Below are 19,225 nucleotides of genomic sequence, written 5' to 3'. Positions count from 1 at the left end.
AAAAAAAAAAAAAAAAAAATGGTGGTCAGGTGCAGTGGCTCACACTTGTAATCCCAGCACTTTGGGAGGCCAAGGCGGGTGGATCACGAGGTCAGGAGATCAAGACCATCCTGGCCAACATGGTGAAACACCATCTCTACTAAAAACACGAACATTAGCTGGGTGTGGTGGCATGTGCCTATAGTCCCAGCTACTTGGGAGGCTGAGGCAGGAGAATCACTTGAACCCGGGAAGTGGAGGTTGCAGTGAGCCAAGATCGCACCACTGCACACTGCATTCCAGCCTGGTGACAGAATGAGACTCGTCTCAAAAAAAAAAAAAAAAAAAAAAATGGACTGAAACAGATGAATCATATTCCATATGATCTAAGGCCTACGGAATTCAGAAATTTAAGGACAATCTGGTATCCAAATGGAGACAATCTCATGTACAAAAACAGGTGCTTTTCTTATAGGAATTGCTTAGAGGGCCCAGTCTCCTGAAGATAATTTCCCAGAGGATCACCAGTGTATCCATTTATAAACAATGTTTTAATAAGTAATTCTCATTTAACTCTGGCCCACGGTTCTATACACCATTTGTCATAGTGTTTCTATAGGAAATTATTTTTGGTTTTATAACTTGGAAGTCCAACTTCCACTCCACCAGCACACAATAGTGAGATGGATGACAATAGTTAATAGCAAGATGATTAAAATGCTGTAATATAAATATATTTGATGAAATTAAGGGTCATAATCAATTTAAGGAAAAGAATCAAATTATTGTTTTTTGTTTTTCTATATCTCTTGATTTTCCTTCAATTGAAATGTTACTTTTATAAGGAAAAGTTACTTATAATTTCAAAAGAAACTGAATCAAATTAACATCATGCACTTATTTTTCTTTAAAAGGCAGTAAAATATGACCTGGAAAGTTCATTTATGAACAAAATGGAAGGTCCAAGGGAAATATACCAATTAGACCTCAACATTGTGGGTTTGCAATTCAGCCATCATCATCTCTTCAATCAAGAACAAGTATTATGTGCTAGGCTTCTCCAACTTTATGAATGTTTTCAGGACAGGCAGCAACAGAATGTATCTCAGCTGCTTTATGAGAAGGTGAGAATGGCTTTCATTATAAAGCTAAACATTTAATATTGAAAGAGAAAAAATTCCTCATACAGAGCAAATTATCAGAACATTTTCTAAATATTTAAGTAGAACAATGGTTCAATTTCAGTTTCTCTGAAAAGAAACTGTAGGAATTGACTGACTGGGGAGAAAGCTTTAAATATATCCAATGGTATATTTATTTACCACAAATGGTTTACTAATCAATGGTATTCTTGGTCCTATAACTCAAGAAGAGTATTTGAAATGATTATTACTGAAAAGAGCCATGTGGCTGTTTTAAGTCTTGTAATAAAGTATTTTAATTAAAATATTAGAAATCTTGAATCTCATAACAAACCTGAAGAGTCTTGGTCTGAAGCTGATTAATCCAAGTAGTCATCTCATGACATCATGAGGGTTATATGAAGTCTGAAGAGAAATAGAAGGAGTACCCACTAATTACTTTTACAAACTTGTGCCTCATTTAAACTCTCTGCTAGGTTTCTGATACATGAGCATTTTGTTGACTAGTGTTCTCTTGGGAAAGGTATTTTGGTAGTATGTCTCATTCAACTAATGAATACATTTGAAATCAAATACCCATAAGATATTTAATGAAACATTCAATCCCGATGGAGCCACAAAACCATTTCAATAAACTGGACATGAACTAATTATGAACCTTCATAAATATCTGTTATGAACCTTCATAAATATCTGCTTTTTTATTTTTCTTTTTGAGACGGAGTCTTGCTCTGTCGCCCAGGCTAGAGTGCGGTGGCGCGATCTTGGCTCACTGCAACCTCTGCCTCCCGAATTCAAGCGATTCTCTTGCCTCAGCCTCCCGAGTAGCTGGGACTACAGGTGCCCACGACATGCGTGGCTAATTTTTGTGTTTTTAGTAGAGACGGGGTTTTGCCATGTTGGCCAGGCTGGTCTTGAACTTCTGACCTCAGGTGATCTGCCTGCCTCGGCCTCCCAAATTGCTGAGATTACAGGTATGAGCCACCACACCCGGCCAATATCTGCTTTTTAAAATACAAGTTTAAAACCCACAGGACGTAATCCTTTTTTTTTTTTTTTTTTTTTTTTTTTTTTTTTGAGATAAGGTCTCATTCAGGCTGCAATACAGTGGCTCAGTCATGGCTCACTGCAGCCTCAACCTCCCAGGCTCAAGCTATCCTCCCACTTCAGCCTCCTGAGTAGCTGGAACTACAGGTGTGCACCGCCGCCACACCTGGCTAAAGTTTTTTTCTCTTTCATAGAGACAGGCTTTTGCCATGTTGCCCAGGCTGCTCTTGAACTCCTGAGCTCAAGAGATTTGCCTGCCTCGGCCTCTTTAAATGTTGGGATTATAGGTGTGAGCTACCATGCCCAGCCAGGATTTAATCTATTTGATTTGATGGAGCAACTGTGTGGGAGAACTTAATAGATGAACACCATGCATTAGCAATATCAGAACATTTCCTAAAATCAGTATTGGATATTCTAACTTTTAATAAAATATGGCCATTTTTTACATGAATGAAGGAAACAACTCAGATTAAAATGCAGGTCATTTAAAAAGTAATTTGATCTACAGATTTCTGCTTTACAGAATTTTTTCCAACAATATTATAGAATCTTTAAAGTCTGATCTAGCAATATCAATTGTAGTTTATTAGAGTACCATCTATTAAAGTATATATGGACTCTAGGTTTATTTTTCGTATATATGCATGGCTCTGTGCATAAAATAAAAACTTTCAGGGTTATTATTTGCAATATGTTTCAGTATTATTATTGTATTAGGAGCCAAATGTAATTTCTTAGCAGATTTTTACTTGTTTTCAATTTATTCTCTTATGTGAATATAAATATTTTCTCTACCTCCCAGTAAATTGTAAAAAGAGAAATGTGGTTGGAAGTGTGCATAATCTTCTCTTCTGAGGTGGAGAAGAGCAGTGGGGAAGAGAAGAAAAGGCCAGGTGGTGCAGAGCATGTCCATCGGCCTCCCACCAAAAGATTAATTTCTTAAACATGGATAATTTAGACCCTGGGTGTGAAATGTATGGCTTTGCCTGTTCCCAGTGTTTTCAAACCAATTCAGAGTAGTGGAAGAGTCATTGGCATCCAAGGAATTCTTAAACTGAAATATGCTCCTTTATATGAGTATGAATTCCACTTAAAGAACAAAGAGGGATGTTGCTGATAGTATGAGAGAGTAGAAAGGATGCTCAGCTATGCAGACTTCTGCTCTTTTTCCCTCTAGCTTTAAAAAATTGTACAAATAATACAGGAATACATTCACGCTGGAAAAGATTAATTGTAGAAGTGTCAAGATGTGAAAGCCTTACTTCATTCCACACCTCATGGTTTGGACATCCTTTAGCTCTTTAAGTACATCCTTAAAGTTCTCTTCTCCTTGTATTTCTATATGTATGTATGCCATGATTGTTTTTAACATAAATTGGATCTTATCATATGTATTATTTGGCAACTTGGTTTTTTTTAGATACAGCATCTTGTTATGTTGCCCAGGCTGGACTCAAACTCCTGGGCTCAAGCAATCCTCCCACCTCAGCCTCCCAAGTAGGTGAGACTACAGGTGTGCACCACCATGCCCACCTGGTTTTCTGAAAGTAATACTCGGCCGGGCGCGGTGGCTCAAGCCTGTAATCCCAGCACTTTGGGAGGCCGAGGTGGGCGGATCACAAGGTCAGGAGATCGAGACCATCCTGGCTAACACAGTGAAACCCGTCTCTACTAAAAATACAAAAAACTAGCCGGGCGAGGTGGCGGGCGCCTGTAGTCCCAGCTACTCGGGAGGCTGAGGCAGGAGAATGGCGTGAACCCGGGAGGCGGAGCTTGCAGTGAGCTGAGATCTGGCCAATGCACTCCAGCTTGGGTGACAGAGCGAGACTCCATCTCAAAAAAAAAAAAAGAAAATAATACTCTATCTTGAAACTTTATATGTATCACTATATATATATGTGTGTCCATAATATAGGTTTATTTCAATATATTTAACATATTTAATCACTCCCATTCAATGGCACTTAGGTCATTTCTTTATGATTAATAATGAAGCAGTGATTATCCTTGTACCTATATATTTGACCACATCTATGAAAACTTCTATAGGATAGACCCATAGAAGTGAAGTTGCCTGATCAAAGTTAAGGGTATATGTAGTTTAAACTTTGTTAGAAAGTGATAAAATGCCTTTCCCAAATGTTTTTCCAATTTGAATTTCCACTGGCAAGGCAGGACAGAGTCCACTTCCCAGAGACTTCACCAATATTCAGTATTATTTTCTAGCTTCATCTTTAATTAATTCACGAGTTAAAAAATAATATATAGGCCGGGCACGGTGGCTCACGCCTGTAATCCCAGCACTTTGGAGGGCTGAAGCGGGTGGATCCACGAGGTCAGGGAGAATCAGACCATCTCTAACATGGTTGAAATCCCGTCTCTACCAAAAATACAAAAAATTAGCCTGAGTGTGGTGGCAGTGCCTGTCAGTCCCGCTACTCGGGAGGTGGGACAGTCGAGAATGGGTGTGGAACCTGGGAGTGGAGCTTGCAGTGAGCCAGAGGTGGCGCCACTGCACTCCAGGCCTGGGTGACAGAGTGAGACTCCATCTCAAAAAAATAAAAAAAATAAAAAAAATAGTAATAATATATATATATATATATTTTTCTAGATTGTAAGTCCATAAAAGAAGTATATCTTTTAAATATGTTTTATATATTTTTGTCCTATTCTGTTACTTGATTTAAGCTTTATTATATATTTCAGCAAACATTTTAAATTAAAAAAAATTTTTTTGAGAAAGGTCTCACTCTGTCACCCAGAGTGCAATTATAACTCACTTCCACCTCTAACTCCTGGGCTCAAGTGATGCTGTCACTCAGCCTCCCAAGTAGCTGGGACTACAGGTACATGCCACAACAACCAGGTCATTTAAAAAAATTTTTTTAGAAACAAGATCTTTCTATGTTGCCAGGCTGGCCTGGAAATCTTGGCCTCAAGCAGTCCTCCTACCTCAGCTTCCTGAGTTTTTGGAATTACAGGCATGAGCCACTGAACTTGCAAGCATTTTACATTTTTACGAGGTCAAAACTGTTAATCTTTTCCCTTGTGAATTTTAGATTTTTTTTTTGTTTGCTTCCTAAGCTTCCTAAGACCTTCTCTAGCCCAAGTTTATCAATTAGCATATTTTTGGTTGCAATTCAAGGAAAACTTCATCTCAGTTACTTCAGACAATAAGGAAAGGCATTACCTCATATTGTCCAAGTTAGGGCAGCTCTAGGTTTGGTTAATTTGGTGTCTCGACAATATTATCAACAACCCTAGCCTTTTCTGTCCTTCTCTTCATCTTCAGCAAGTCGACTTGGGGTTAGCCCCACTCATGGAAGCTAACCAAGTGGCTGCTCCAGTTCAAGGCATGCTGATCAGACAGATAATATGCAGCGTAGTGTCTCACGTTGAGAGCCTTCTCCAATCTCTCTCCTGTCCTGCAGCAGATTTCCCCTAATATCTCATTGACTAGATTTATTTCACATGATCATGCCTAAACCATTCATTGGCAAGAATGAAATTGCTGCAAATAGCTACCCTAATCAGTTTACCTCAAAAACACATGGAAAATGGTTGAGCAATTGAACAAAATTGGTGTTCTGCCAACCAAGAAAAATGATACTCTAAGGGCAATGAATAGTGTCTGACAGACCAAAATTATAAAGACTTCCTTTTATATATCCTTGTGGTGTATATTATATATGTGTTTGTATATGTGTATACATATGGATGTGTGAGTATATCTGTGTGTGTGTGTCAAAGGGCATATGTGTGTATAATTTCCAGCCTTTTCTATCTAGAGTTTATATCTGTGTCTCAGGTGAGACTGGGCTCCAACTCCACTCTTTCTCCCAAAAGATCAGCCTAATATCCAAATACCATCACTTATTTCTCTATTGATTTAAAATACTAACTTTATCCTATACCAGCTGCACATATTTATTAACATATAGGTTTGCTTGAGGACTAGTATGGTCTAGTTCCATACTGTTTCATTACCATATTTAATTATTAAATTATATGTCATAGCACAAGTACCTCCTCATTGTTGTTCTTTTCTAGAATGTTTTTGGATGCCCCATAGACTTTATCTTCCATATGAACCTTAGAATTAGCTTGTCACCTTCTATTTTTAAAACCCTGTTACCATCTTTATTGTGATTGTGTTGTAATGTTGCATTAATTTTGAAAGAAATTTGATCCTCATAAAAATTGGGTTTCCTCTTCCAGGAATATAGTTTGTTTTCCTACGTTTAGGTCTTCTCGTATGTCTTCCAGTAAAAGTTTGTATCAATTCACTCTAGTCTTGAAGTTCCCACAAATTACCCCCAGCTGTGACAGACTTCTCCTTTATGTGTTTTAGGGCCTAGTTTCCTCCTATTCTATTGCTCTATGGATATTACTCTGTTTTATACCTTCTGTAGTATATCTTGTTCTCTTGGTTTTATTCTTCTTGTTTTCCTACATTATGCACTTATCTGTAAAGATAGTTATCAATAAGTTTATATAGATATGGATGTGATGATGGCAATGGATGTGGATAAAGACAGACATATGTTTTTTCTGTAACTATGGGATTTTAGGTGAAAGATAAGATTGGTACCTGTGCTCAATATTCCTTCTTGATCTAATGGCATTTCTTTATATCAATTGATGAATTGATTGTCTAGTAATGTTCAAGATATTAGATGTTATTAGATACTAAATTGATGTTTATTGCCACACAGATATTGAGGCTCTTCTCAGTTCCTCCCCAAGGTGCTTATATAAAATATATTGTGGAAGATAAGCCAATAATGCACACAAAGTTATACATTTGTTCTGCTGCTGCACACACCTTGACCTATAGGTGAGCTGGAGTAATGGTAACAGGCAGATAAAATATACCAAAGAGCTCTTTTTTTTTTGTTATAGCTGAAAGCACTGACAGTTGCTACTAAATTGTCAAATGAAAATTCAGAAATAAACCAGCTGACCAGAAAATCTTTACAAGATTATTACTGGCAAATAAGGTAGGTTTTGAGCCATTCATGGTCATCAAGCATTCATTAGGTAACTTCTTTAGACAAAGTACTGTACTTGCTATGGAAAATAAAGAAAAGTACACAATCCCTACTTTTTAGGCGATTACAGAAATGGTTTCAATCTTTTTTAAGACCCACGTTTGTGCAAAAATATTTCACAGGGGTGCCATGTGAAAGTAATTCTAGTTTTAACATCCACTGATTTTTTTGAAAAAGTTGAAGAACTATGAGTTCATGAGTACTTTGAAATTGACTTGGATTATATTGAAGTGTTATATTGAAGTGTTAATGTATATTTGATAATTGGTGCACATTTACACATGTGCCAGATATGTTATTATTTCAGTCTAAAGACAATATTTCACAAGTAGTGGATTTAAGGACCCCTGTAAAAAGCATGGTCTACAAGTTGGGAGCCATTGGCATATAGACTGGAAAGCGAAGTTATGAAAGTGTGAAATAACTGGAAAAGTAATTCCAAGACAAAATATATTCATGTGTCACAGAATCTCTAAAAGCAGGAAAATTCACTGGAAGGTATTCGTAATCAGAAGACAGCCTTCATTCAGATTTCTGACATGAATTTATACAACTTATTTAGCCTAAAATCTATCTCAGATTTAGAATTTAACTTAAAATAGTCCGAGATTGGCATTGGCACCAAACAATTGGCAAAGCAAATACATATTTTTTCTGAAAGAGCACAGTTTTAATCCTAGCTCAGAGATTATTCAAAGATATAACACTTTAAGGAACATGAGCTTACAGTTTACAACCTCTTTTATCACACACACACAAACACAGCATGAATAAGAGCCAGAAGAAATAATAGTAGGCTCATACAAAGCAAAAGCTTAAGAAAATAGAATTATCAAATATAGAAAATAATATAACTTTTAAAATATGATTTTAAAATAAAAACAAGCTTGAAAATATGATCTACAAACAAGATAAATTACTGAGTACTTCTTGAGCTATTTTTATATAAGAAGAACCAAAGAGAATTTATAGAATTGAAAACATAAAATGAAAATTTAAAAAATTCAATGGAAGGAGTTTCTAGGAAGATGGAAGAAGCAGCACTAGGAATTCATCTCCCCACCTAGACAGCAATTGTACTAGCAGAGAACCTGTCTGATGTAACTACAGTTGTCCCTTAGTATCTGCAAGGGATTGGTTCCAGAACCTCCTACAGACACCAAATTTCATGGATGTTCAAGTCCCTTGTATAAAACAACATAGTATTTGCATATAACCTATGCACATCCTCTCATATACTTTAAATCATTTCTAGATTACTTATAATACCCACTACAATGTAAATGCTATGTACATAGTTGTGTTCTACTGTATTTGTTTACTCACATTATTTTTTACTCTTGTTATTTTTATTGGCTTTTTAAAAAATGTTTTAAATCTGAGATTGGTTAATCTGTAGATGCAGAACTAATGGATATGAAAAGCCTATATTTTGGAACTCTGGAGTATATTGAAGGCTTGCAGCATCCAGAGGAAGGCTTGGGTGGTAAATTGGGGTTAATTTTGGTCAATGTCAGCTGTTAGTACAGTAGCAGCTATCTCCCCACCCCTGCCCCTCAGCCTCATGGCAGGCAGCTGTGCACATGTTCCTGGAGTAACCCACACGCATTTTTCAGGAGCGCAAGGTAAGCAAAAAGGACCTTATCCTACAAATATTGGGAACATGTGCTCTGATCACTGCTTATTTCTAATCACAGAGGTGCAATGAGAGGGGGACCATTATTGTTGTACTTTTCCCCATTGTTGCAAGCCCCTCTATCTCTGGATAAAGTGACTTCCAGGGGATTTAAAAAGCTGGTGCCCCTTCCGCACCCCTTCATTGTTTCTTTTTCCTCTTTTGGGATCCAGATATTAAAGACTATGACATTTAAAAGCAACTACATATACAGGGAAAATTAGAAAGTGACCACACATGCACAGGGAAAGGCATCGACTCAGAAAAGACCTGAGAGGACCTTATGTTTATACCTCAGCCTGATCCTGGGCACAGAAACAGCTGACAATGATTTTGTTTGTTTGTTTGTTTGTTTGTTTTGGAGACAGAGTCTCGCTCTGTCACCCAGGCAAGAGTGCACTGGCATGATCTTGGCTCACTGTGACCTCTGCTTCCTGGGTTCAAGCGATTCTCCTGTCTCAGCCTCCCAAGTAGCTGGGACTACAGGCACATGCCACCACACCTGGCTAATTTTTGTATTTTCAGTAGAGATGGGGGTTCACCATGTTGGCCAGGCTGGTCTCGAACTCCTGACGTCAGGTGATCCACCTGCCTTGGCCTCCCAAAGTCCTGGGATTACAGGTGTGAGCCACCACACCAGGCCATGATTTTTTTAAAAAAATAACAATAACGAAAAACAGCAAGCCCTGGGAAAGGAGGACAATGTGATTTCTAGAGTTACCACATTATTAGATTCAAATATCCAGTTTTCAACAACAGAAAAACACAAAGGTATACAAAGAAACAGGAAAGTATGGCCAACTCAAAGGAAAAGAATAAATCAACAGAAACTGTGCCAAAAAAAAAAAAAACCTACTAGATAAAGACCTACTCAATGGCAGATCTACCAAATAAAGACTTTAAAACAACTGTCTTAAAGATGTGCAAAGAACTAAAGAAAGATGTCAAGAAAGTCAAGAAAACTGGATGTTAAACCATGCATAAACAAAATAGGCCGGATGCGGTGGCTCCAAGCCTGTAATCCCAGCACTTTGAGAGGCTGAGGTGGGCAGATTGCTTGAGGCCAGGAGTTCAAGACCAGCCTAGCTAACATGGTGAAACCACATCTGTACTAAAAATACAAAAATTAGCCAAGTGTCGTGGTGTGCACCTGTAGTCCCAGCTACTCTGGAGGCTGAGGCAGGAGAATTGCTTGAACCTGGGAGGCAGAGCTTGCAGTGAGCTGAGATTGTGCCACTGCACTCCAGCCTGGGCAACAGAGTGAGATGCTGTCTCAGTAAATAAATAAATAAACAAACAAACAAATAAACAAACCACATATAAACAAAATGGAAGTAACAATAAAGAGATAGAAAATTGAAAAAGAGAATGAAACTGAAAAGTATAATTGAAATGAAAAAGTCACTAGAAAGATTCAAAGGCAGATTACAGCAGGCAGAAGAAAGAATTAGTGATCTTGAAGCTAGGACAATGTAAATCATTGAATCTGAGCAACAGAAAGAAAAAAAAATTGAAGAAACACAAACAGAGCCTAAGACACTTGTGGAACACCATTAAGTGGATCAACATATTCATTGGAGGAGATTCAAAAGGAGAAAATAGAGAGAAAGAAAAGAAATGAGGATAAAGGGTAAGAGAAATGAAATAACAAAGAGATAAACAGAAATTAATAATAAAACTATAATAGAGAAAATCAATACACTCAAATGTTGGATAAAAATTGATAAACTCTGGGAAAGCTGATCATGTGGAAAAAGTGAAACAGCACAAATATACAATGTCAGGAAAAGAAAGGGAACATTACTATGGATGCTTTATATTTTAAATAACTTTATGCTAAAGAATGTAAACATTTATATGGAAAAGACAAATCTACACAGAATACAGCTAATCAAACATATTCAAGAAGTAAAAGACAAGAAAAAAAAAAAACCTTAAGTAATTCAATAATTGTTAAAGAAATCAAACCATTAATTTGAAACCTTTCTGCAAAGAAAACTCGAGGCTCAGATAACTAGAGTACTTTCTAGAACATTTAAAGCAATGGGTCTCAAAGTATGGTCCCCAGACCAGCACCATCACCTTCACCTGGGAATTTGTTAGAAATGCACATTATCTAGTCTACCACAGACCACTGAATTGGAAACTTTACAGGTAGGGCCTGGCAATCTGTGTTTAGCCAGCCCTCCAGGTGATTCTGATGCATGGCAAAGTTTCACATCCTCTTATTTAAAGATAACTACTCTTCTTCACAAACTCTTTCAAATAAAAGAAAAAGAGGCTACATTTTCAGCTCGTTTAATGAGGTTATCATATCCTTGAAATTAAAACCTGGCAACCGTATAAAAATATTGCAACTGAATTTCATTCACAAACATAGATACTAAAATACTAAACAAAATTTTATCAAATACTACATTATAACCAAATTTGGGTTATTCCAAATTGGAATAATCCAAGGAATGCAAGGATGGTTTAACATTAGAAATTAATTAGTGTAACTCAACATACTAATACAATATGTTAATTAGTGTAATTTAACATAGTAATATAATGTGTTTGCAAAGTTATGAAACATAAAAGAAACTTTTTTAAAACAGTATGTTACTTCAATATTCTAAAAATATGATTATTAGCCTATCAGGCAAAGTACCTTTAAATTTGAAGCAGTGTTCTAATTGTTAACCTGAAAAAATTGTAATAAATACATTATACAATTTCCAGAAAATCTGGAAATACATGGAGAATAATGTGTTGATTTTATTATTTTCTGATTAATAATTTGATCCATTGCTTTCAGTTTAGAGGTACTTCATTCAAATAGGTGTCAAGAGGTTGAAGAAAAATTGAGCATATGAAGACTCAGAACACTTAAGCAGTTTTCTTAAGTAAGTTGGAGAACCGCAGTTAACACTGGGTTTGTCGACTCCAAGTATCTTGCTATCCTTTCTACTGTATCACACTTCTTATGGCACTTACTCAAAATGACCACACTCCTTTAAGTATTCTTGTTTCACACTTCAGCTACGTGAGTGGACTGGGAGGTAATGGAAGCTTACAAAAAAATGTTGGTAACATTTACAATAAACACCTGTTATCCTAAAGTACTCTGAACCTTGATATCACACGGGGAAACAGACATTGAATGACTTATTACAAGTGTGATGAATATTTAAAAGGAAAAGCATGAAGGGATATAAGAAAATTTAATTTTGTTGTGGGGGTTTTCAAGCAAGGCTGTACTGAGGAAGTGATATAAACTGAGTTATGAAATATATATTTTCTTTTTTTGAGACAAGATCTCCATCTGTTGCCTGGCCTGGAGTGCAGTGGCACAGTCACGGCTCACTGCAGTCTCAACCTTCTAGGCTTCAGGAGACCTCAGTCTCCTGAGTAGCTGGGACTACAAGTGTGCACCATCATGCCCGGCTAATTTTCATAACTTTTGTAGAGACAGAGTTTCACCATGTTGCCCAGGCTGGTCTTGAACTTCTGGGCTCCAGTGATCCACCCCACCTTGGCCTCTAAAATGCTGAGATTATAGGCATGCACCACCATGCTTGGCCTTGAAATGCATATTTTCTATCTTCATGCACTTTAACTAAATAAGAATCCCTCCCCAGCACTTTCTTAGTGTGACTCAAACTCTATGGTACTAGGCTACCACCATCCTTTCCCATCAAGACCTCTTGAGATTTTGGCATCCTTAATCTAAGCCAATACCTCACCAGTGGCTTTGGAACCATCCAACTAGAACTTAGGTGGCAAAATAAAAGTTGTGGGAGCATCATAATGCACCAAAGCATTGGAAGGGACATGCACCAGCTGATTTGCATCTTCTTTTTTGTAAATAATGAAGTGCCAACCAGAAATTAACTAAATCCTGAATAGACAGAAAGCACAATTATCAAAAATAGGGGCTTTCCACTCCCTTTCTTTTATTGCTCCTTTCTTCCACTATTGCTCTTCTCTCTTTGGTACTTCAGAATCTTGTAGAGTTCTGGCAGGGCTCATTGGCTCATGCTTATAACCCCAGTGCTTTAGGAGGCCAAAGGCAGATCACTTGAGGTCAGAAGTTTGAGACCAGCCTGCCCAACATGGTAAAACCCCATCTCTACTAAAATATAAAAATTAGCCAGGCATGGTGGCACATGCCTGTAGTCCCAGCTACTTGGGAGGCTGAGGCAGGAGAATTGCTTGAACCCGGGAGATGGAGGTTGCAGTGAGCTGAGATCATACCATAGCACTCCAGCCTGGGCAACAGAGCGAGACTCTGTCTCAAAAAAGAAAAAAAAATATCGTAGAGTTCTAGCTAGGCTATTTGTTTTCTCAGGAGCATTTGCATTTTAGCAGGGCACTTTTGAATAGTGAAAAGCCATTAAGTCATAAAGGAACGAATTTCTAATGGAATTGCAGTGGGTAACATAAAATATAGTAACATGGGGTTCAGGTGTGTATAAAATGAAAAAAATAAGGTGGGGAGGGAGTTCAGAAGAGTTATTGCAATACATTCTTTCATGCCACCTTTGAAGGCTTTTAGTTCTAATCCACTGACAAATTTTGCTCTGCCATTTTGTTGTAGTAATACAAAACAGATGTATGACTTAGAAAGGGGAAAGGACTTCTCCCTACTCCACAGTATATTACGAACTTGGAAACAGATTAAATCTCTTCGACAGCGGCAAGGGTTTACAAGCACCCCAATAAAGTTACAGGTTCAGAGGTAAGTGGCTGCTCTATTTGCTCTTATTGGTCTCCTGAGGAACTGCTCATGAATAAGTGGGAATTCACAGTGACTAGGAAGACATCCAGAAGCTCGGAAACTATTCCACGTAGTCAACAAAGAATTTCTATCTTAAATATATAAACATATATATATGCACATATATATTGAATATATAAAGTGGAATTCTTAAAACTTAAGAAAACTCAATTAAACATGGGGAAAGAATTTGAACAGACACTTCACTCAAGAATGTATATGGATGGGAAATGAACACATGAAAAGATGCTCAACATTGTCATGTCATTCTCTATTGTTATGTCAATAGAGAAATGCAAATTAAAACCACAATTAAACGGTGCTACACACCTATTACGATGGCTAAAATCCAAAACTAAAGGAAAGGAAAGACAAGACATTAACAAATGCTGGAAAGGATGCTGAGCAATGGAAACTGATTCATTGCTGATGGGAATGCAAAATGGTACAGCTACTTTGGAAACAGTTTGGCACATTCTTATAAAGATGAATGTGGAGCCAGCAATCATACTTTTGGTGAAACATATTTTAGATAATTTGATAAAATCATAAAACCATGTCTGATGGAGGAAATAATTTCAATTCAAACCCAAACACTGAAGCTGTTTGTGAACTCACAGGGAAATAACTAATTTTCTCCCCACAATCCATTGTCCTGGGTCTTTTGGTTTTCAAAAGAGTAAAAGGTTAGTACAATTTCAGGCAAATAAGAAAAATGTTTATTTTGTTGATTTTTTTTTTCCTGCTGCAGTGTTTTTTTTTGTTTTTTTTGTTTTTTTTTTAACAAAAGTGCCTTGGACGGTTTCTAAACCTAAATCCAGCATTGAACTTTATCTTAGACTCCTAAATTAATGTAAATGTAATGACTTGCTTCTAATCCTTTAAACCAACCTGACACACCCATGCATCATGAATCCTTGAGCAACAAAGAGGAGACACAGATGTCATAGGGTTACCCAGAACAATGTCTTTGGACCCATATTGCCTGCTCAACACTAACTCTTGTTGCCACTATTCTGAACTCCAGTCCCACCTGAGGCCCTTTGCGTTTATTCTTCCTGACATTCAACTTTTCCAGCTGACTTTGGCTTGAATTTGTCTCTCCAGACTGCCTCTCAGCTAAATACAACACTGTCATTCACCAGGTTGGCCCCAGCTGGGCTAGCCCCAGCAATCCTAAATTGGGGCATTTAGTTTAAGCAGTTAAAAGTATCATTCTGATCAATTAGAGAAGCTATCTGTTGGCCGGGCGCGGTGGCTCAAGCCTGTAATCCCAGCACTTTGGGAGGCCGAGACGGGCGGATCACGAGGTCAGGAGATCGAGACCACCCTGGCTAACGCGGTGAAACCCCGTCTCTACTAAAATACAAAAAACTAGCCGGGCGAGGTGGCAGCGCCTGTAGTCCCAGCTACTCGGGAGGCTGAGGCAGGAGAATGGCGTGAACCCGGGAGGGGAGCTTGCAGTGAGCTGAGATCTGGCCACTCCACTCTAGCCGGGGTGAAAGAGCGAGACTCCATCTAAAAAAAAAAAAAAAAAAGAGAAGCTATCTGTTTGAAGATGTTTCTCGGAACTGTTTCCTGGCCAACTTTACCACTGTTGACCTCACAACATACCTGGTCCTTGTGAGCCCTAACTGAATAAACTTGTAGCTAGGCTTCCTGGAGAGATAGTACTCATGATAAGAAGGTGTGGTACCTAGACACTGAGCTCAGGTTATCATTTCATCATGTATTTGGTTTGGGGCATGTTGAAGTTGATGTGCCTTTGAGGTATCTCTAAATAAAGCAATTGAGTGGCAGCTAGGTCCATGGTCTGTGGCATAGTAAATAATCATAATTGAAGCCATGAGTGTGCATGAAACTGCCTAGGGAGAAGGCAGAGAATAAGATGAGGAGAGACCCCAAGCACTGAGTCTTGAGCAATTGGTTTGAATAGCTTGGTAGAGGAGGAGAAACCAGAGGAAGGACAGAGAAGCGCCCGTTATAGAGTATTTTGCCCCAGAGGCAAGGAAGCTGGAGTATTTTAGGTAGGAGGAAGTGGTTAGCAGTTATTATCAGTTAAGTTCACTACTAAAAATGTTCATTGGATTTCCTGACATGGAGATTATTGATAATCTCAGCTAGAGCAAGTTTTAGAAAGTTACAGTGGCAGAAATGAGGTAGCAGAAAGTTGAAGAAATAGCCCTGTCTTCTCGTGCAGGTGACAAACTCTCCTTGTTAAATGTTAGCAACACTGCATTCAGCTTAGAGAGACTGGATGTGTCAGTCGGTATAGATGATAGATTGTGTTGTCTTCTGCCCCTGAACCCAAACCACAGCACTGGCAAATAACACAGAGAACCCAGATTTCTTATATTGTCTTCACTCATGTTCTCTGTTTGGCACTGCCTACCTGGAGAAGATTCAGATAACTGCCAAAGAAACTTTTAAAATGAGAAAGAAAATGCAAGCTATGCAAGCAGGAAATGCAACAACATTTGATAAAATAACATCAGGACCTTCATCATTTCCAGAGTCATTTGGCTCAGAATAGAAAGGAGGAAGCTATAGACCCTGCCTCAATAGTTTCCCTCAGAAGAAAATCTGGGCATAACACCCATTGTCTAAGTTACTCGTAACACTTATTCCCTAAATTATTATAGATTGAAATCACTTAGGAAGTTCTAAAACGACTGTTCTAATTTAGTTAGTATGGGGTATGGTCTGGATATCATGAGTTTTAAAATACTTTCCTGGTGATTTTAATATGTAACAAAGGTTAAAAGCCATTGGTATTAAAGAACAGCAAGTTAATTGATGTCATATTGATTGCCCTGAAACCAAAGAAAATAATAACATTTATTAAGTGTTTGTTTTACTCCAAGTCCTGGGCTGAGCACTTTACTTAAATTAGTGCATTTAATCCTCACAACAACCTACTTTTCAGATGAGAAAAGTGAGGCATAGAGTTCTTAAGTAACTTGCCCAGATTCTGTAGTGCCGTTAATGAGGCTGGATTTTCAGCCCAGGATACTACCACATAGATAATATCTGCACTTAGTCACCTGTATTCTATTTCAGAAGGCAAAAAGCATATAATAGCTTTTAAACAGCTCTATTGAGATATAATTCACATACCATATGGTTCACCCATTCAAAGTCTCCAGTTCAATTGTTTTTAATACATTCCCAGAATTGTGCAACCATCACCGCAATGTAATCTCAGGATGTTTTAGTCACCCCCCAAAGAAATCATCTTCCCATTAGCGGTCACTCCTCATGTGTGCAGACATAGGCTTTTATTTCTTTTGGGTATGTGAGTGGAATTGCTGGGTCATATGGTAACTCTGTACTTAATATTTTTGAGGAACTGCCAGACTGTTTTCCAAAACAGCTGCACCATTTTACATTCCCAACAGAGCATATAATATTTTACCAAAGGATTTCCTTCTTAAATGATTAAAATGGAAAACAAACTTATACTGAAAACAATAAACTTTTACACTACCAGAAAAACTTGACTCCTAGATCAATAATTTTCTGACACTGCTCAGATAACTGAGATTTTATTGAACTACTAATAAAAGAGGAATAATAGTACTTCATAGGGTTGTGATAATTACACCAGCTAATACGTGTAAAGTACTTACACTATTGCCTGGCACATACTTAGTAAGTACTCTATAAGGATTAGCTAGTAGTAGCAGCAGCAGCAGCAGTGGCAGTAGTGCTAATGCCATGAACTGTTTACTGTTTATGCACAAACACCAACTATGACTTACCATTTAATATCACCATGATCACCTGCCCTTATACCTGCTCAGGTTCTCACAGCTTCAAAAATATGAGAGACAGAAAAATGAGAGGAAACAGGGTATGTGTCCTTTGATTTTATCTCCCCATTCCCCTGTTACTTATTCTCACCAGAGTAAAGGTTTCTTGATGCCCTTAGAAAGGGCTGTAAACACTAATGGTAAATGTACTGAGAAGGGAGAAATCTCTGAAAGCTGAGAACAAGATTATAAAGTTTTTTTAAATATTTATCAAATTGGTAATTTCCTTAGAATGTAAAATTACTTGTAAGGGATTGGTTGTATGTGTGTGTGTGTGTGTGTGTGTGTGTGTGTGTGGTGTGTATGTGTTTTGGCAAAAACTGGAACAACTCTCAAATACCTCCATTATTTCTGCTTTCGGTAATTCCGTTTATTATTAATTAGGATAAAAATGAATAAATGTGATGAACAAGAGCAAATCTCAGAAATGTCTGAAACTGAGAAGAAAAATGAAGGAAAAGAACTTAATGGGAAAAACCAGGAGGTACTTATATTGCAAAATAACATTAAACGCAACTAGTTATAATATTTTATTTTTTGATAGAATATGAAATCTTGGTATTTCTAACAGTTATCCAACAAAGTGACAAATACATGAAATAAATGAATTTTAAGAATAAATGTCCTACACAAGGGATGTACATGATAAGTTATATATATATTTTTTATTTCTAGAGCTTCTCATATCTAGCTTCAGATGAAACAGAAATTGAAAGAATAAAGCCAATTACTTTGAGGCCACAACTTTCTTTCACTGCAGAATTAACAAGCTTATCCAATTGTTCATTGTAAGCATGTTTAAATAATTATTTCTTTATTATATATTGTCTATTAATTGGATTGTTTTTAATAAATAAAGTGGGATTTCTTGAGTGAGTACCATATGCCAGGCACTCTAAGTTTTTAAAAACACATTTTCACATTTAATTGTCACCATAGCTCTATAGAGTTCCATGTTATCCTCATCTTAAAGCAGGAATGTAGCTTATGGGACATTAAATTGCCCAGGTTCACACATCTAATACATAACTGAGGTGGGACACCAGTTTGGTGTTCTATAGAAACTGTGGTGTCTTCACTGCTAGGCTTCATATATTGATAATTTTTGGGTTTTTTTTTTTTTTTTTTTTTTGCTATGGTACTAATTTTGTTCGGGTATAAAAGATACAAAGGCACTGTAAAAGTAATATACCATTGCCTTTGCTTGTTAAAGGAACTCTGGCTGTCATAAAAACCATTTCACATCAAGCGGGCCCCCTAAACAATTTTCTTCTTTGACATTACAAACTTCGTTACTTCCCAGTTGTGATTTCTTCCTTGAGCTATAATGTTTTCTCTCTTTGCCTAAAACATTATGCAAAAACAGACATCATAGGTAACCCTGTTTCTCCATCTACTAGGCCTATGGATCCCATCTCCCTTAAAGAGGATATGGCAACCTAGAGTACTAGGTTTAATTTTTCAACATCTCTATCCCATGGCACACTTGGTACCAGTCCATCTTTGAGTATTGGGAATGTGCATCATTTAGCAGTGTTGGAACATACTGGGTACTCAGTAAATGTTTATATTTATTAAATGAATGAATGGATGATTACATTAACAACCAAAAGAGCAGCAGACACAAAGTCACAATTATCACCACCCACTTTCTGACCAGAGAAGTGCAGCAGTGGAGAAATACTTTATTTGCTCTGTACCTCCTTCCAAAAAGGGCCTGAGATATTTTATTATGTAGGACACCCATATCAAAA

The 19,225-nt window shown here is 37.4% G+C and overlaps 1 protein-coding gene across 1 annotated transcript in view; it reads left to right on the top strand.

The window, feature by feature from the left end:
• The window catches only part of LOC108543812 (uncharacterized protein C10orf131 homolog), a 75,531-nt gene that overhangs the window by 49,494 nt on the left and 6,812 nt on the right, over positions 1-19,225 (top strand). Inside the window, exons 9-11 of the mRNA XM_017894596.1 lie at positions 894-1,103; positions 7,074-7,171; positions 13,480-13,620. Coding sequence (XP_017750085.1) covers positions 894-1,103; positions 7,074-7,171; positions 13,480-13,620 — 449 coding nt within the window. The remainder of the gene's footprint in view (positions 1-893; positions 1,104-7,073; positions 7,172-13,479; positions 13,621-19,225) is intronic.

Source organism: Rhinopithecus bieti, unplaced genomic scaffold (assembly GCF_001698545.2).
Source record: "Rhinopithecus bieti isolate Rb0 unplaced genomic scaffold, ASM169854v2 scaffold_25291, whole genome shotgun sequence".
Classification (NCBI taxonomy): Eukaryota; Metazoa; Chordata; class Mammalia; order Primates; family Cercopithecidae; genus Rhinopithecus; species Rhinopithecus bieti.
Note: the sequence above shows the minus strand (reverse complement) of the source record. Positions and strands in the feature narration are given on the sequence as shown.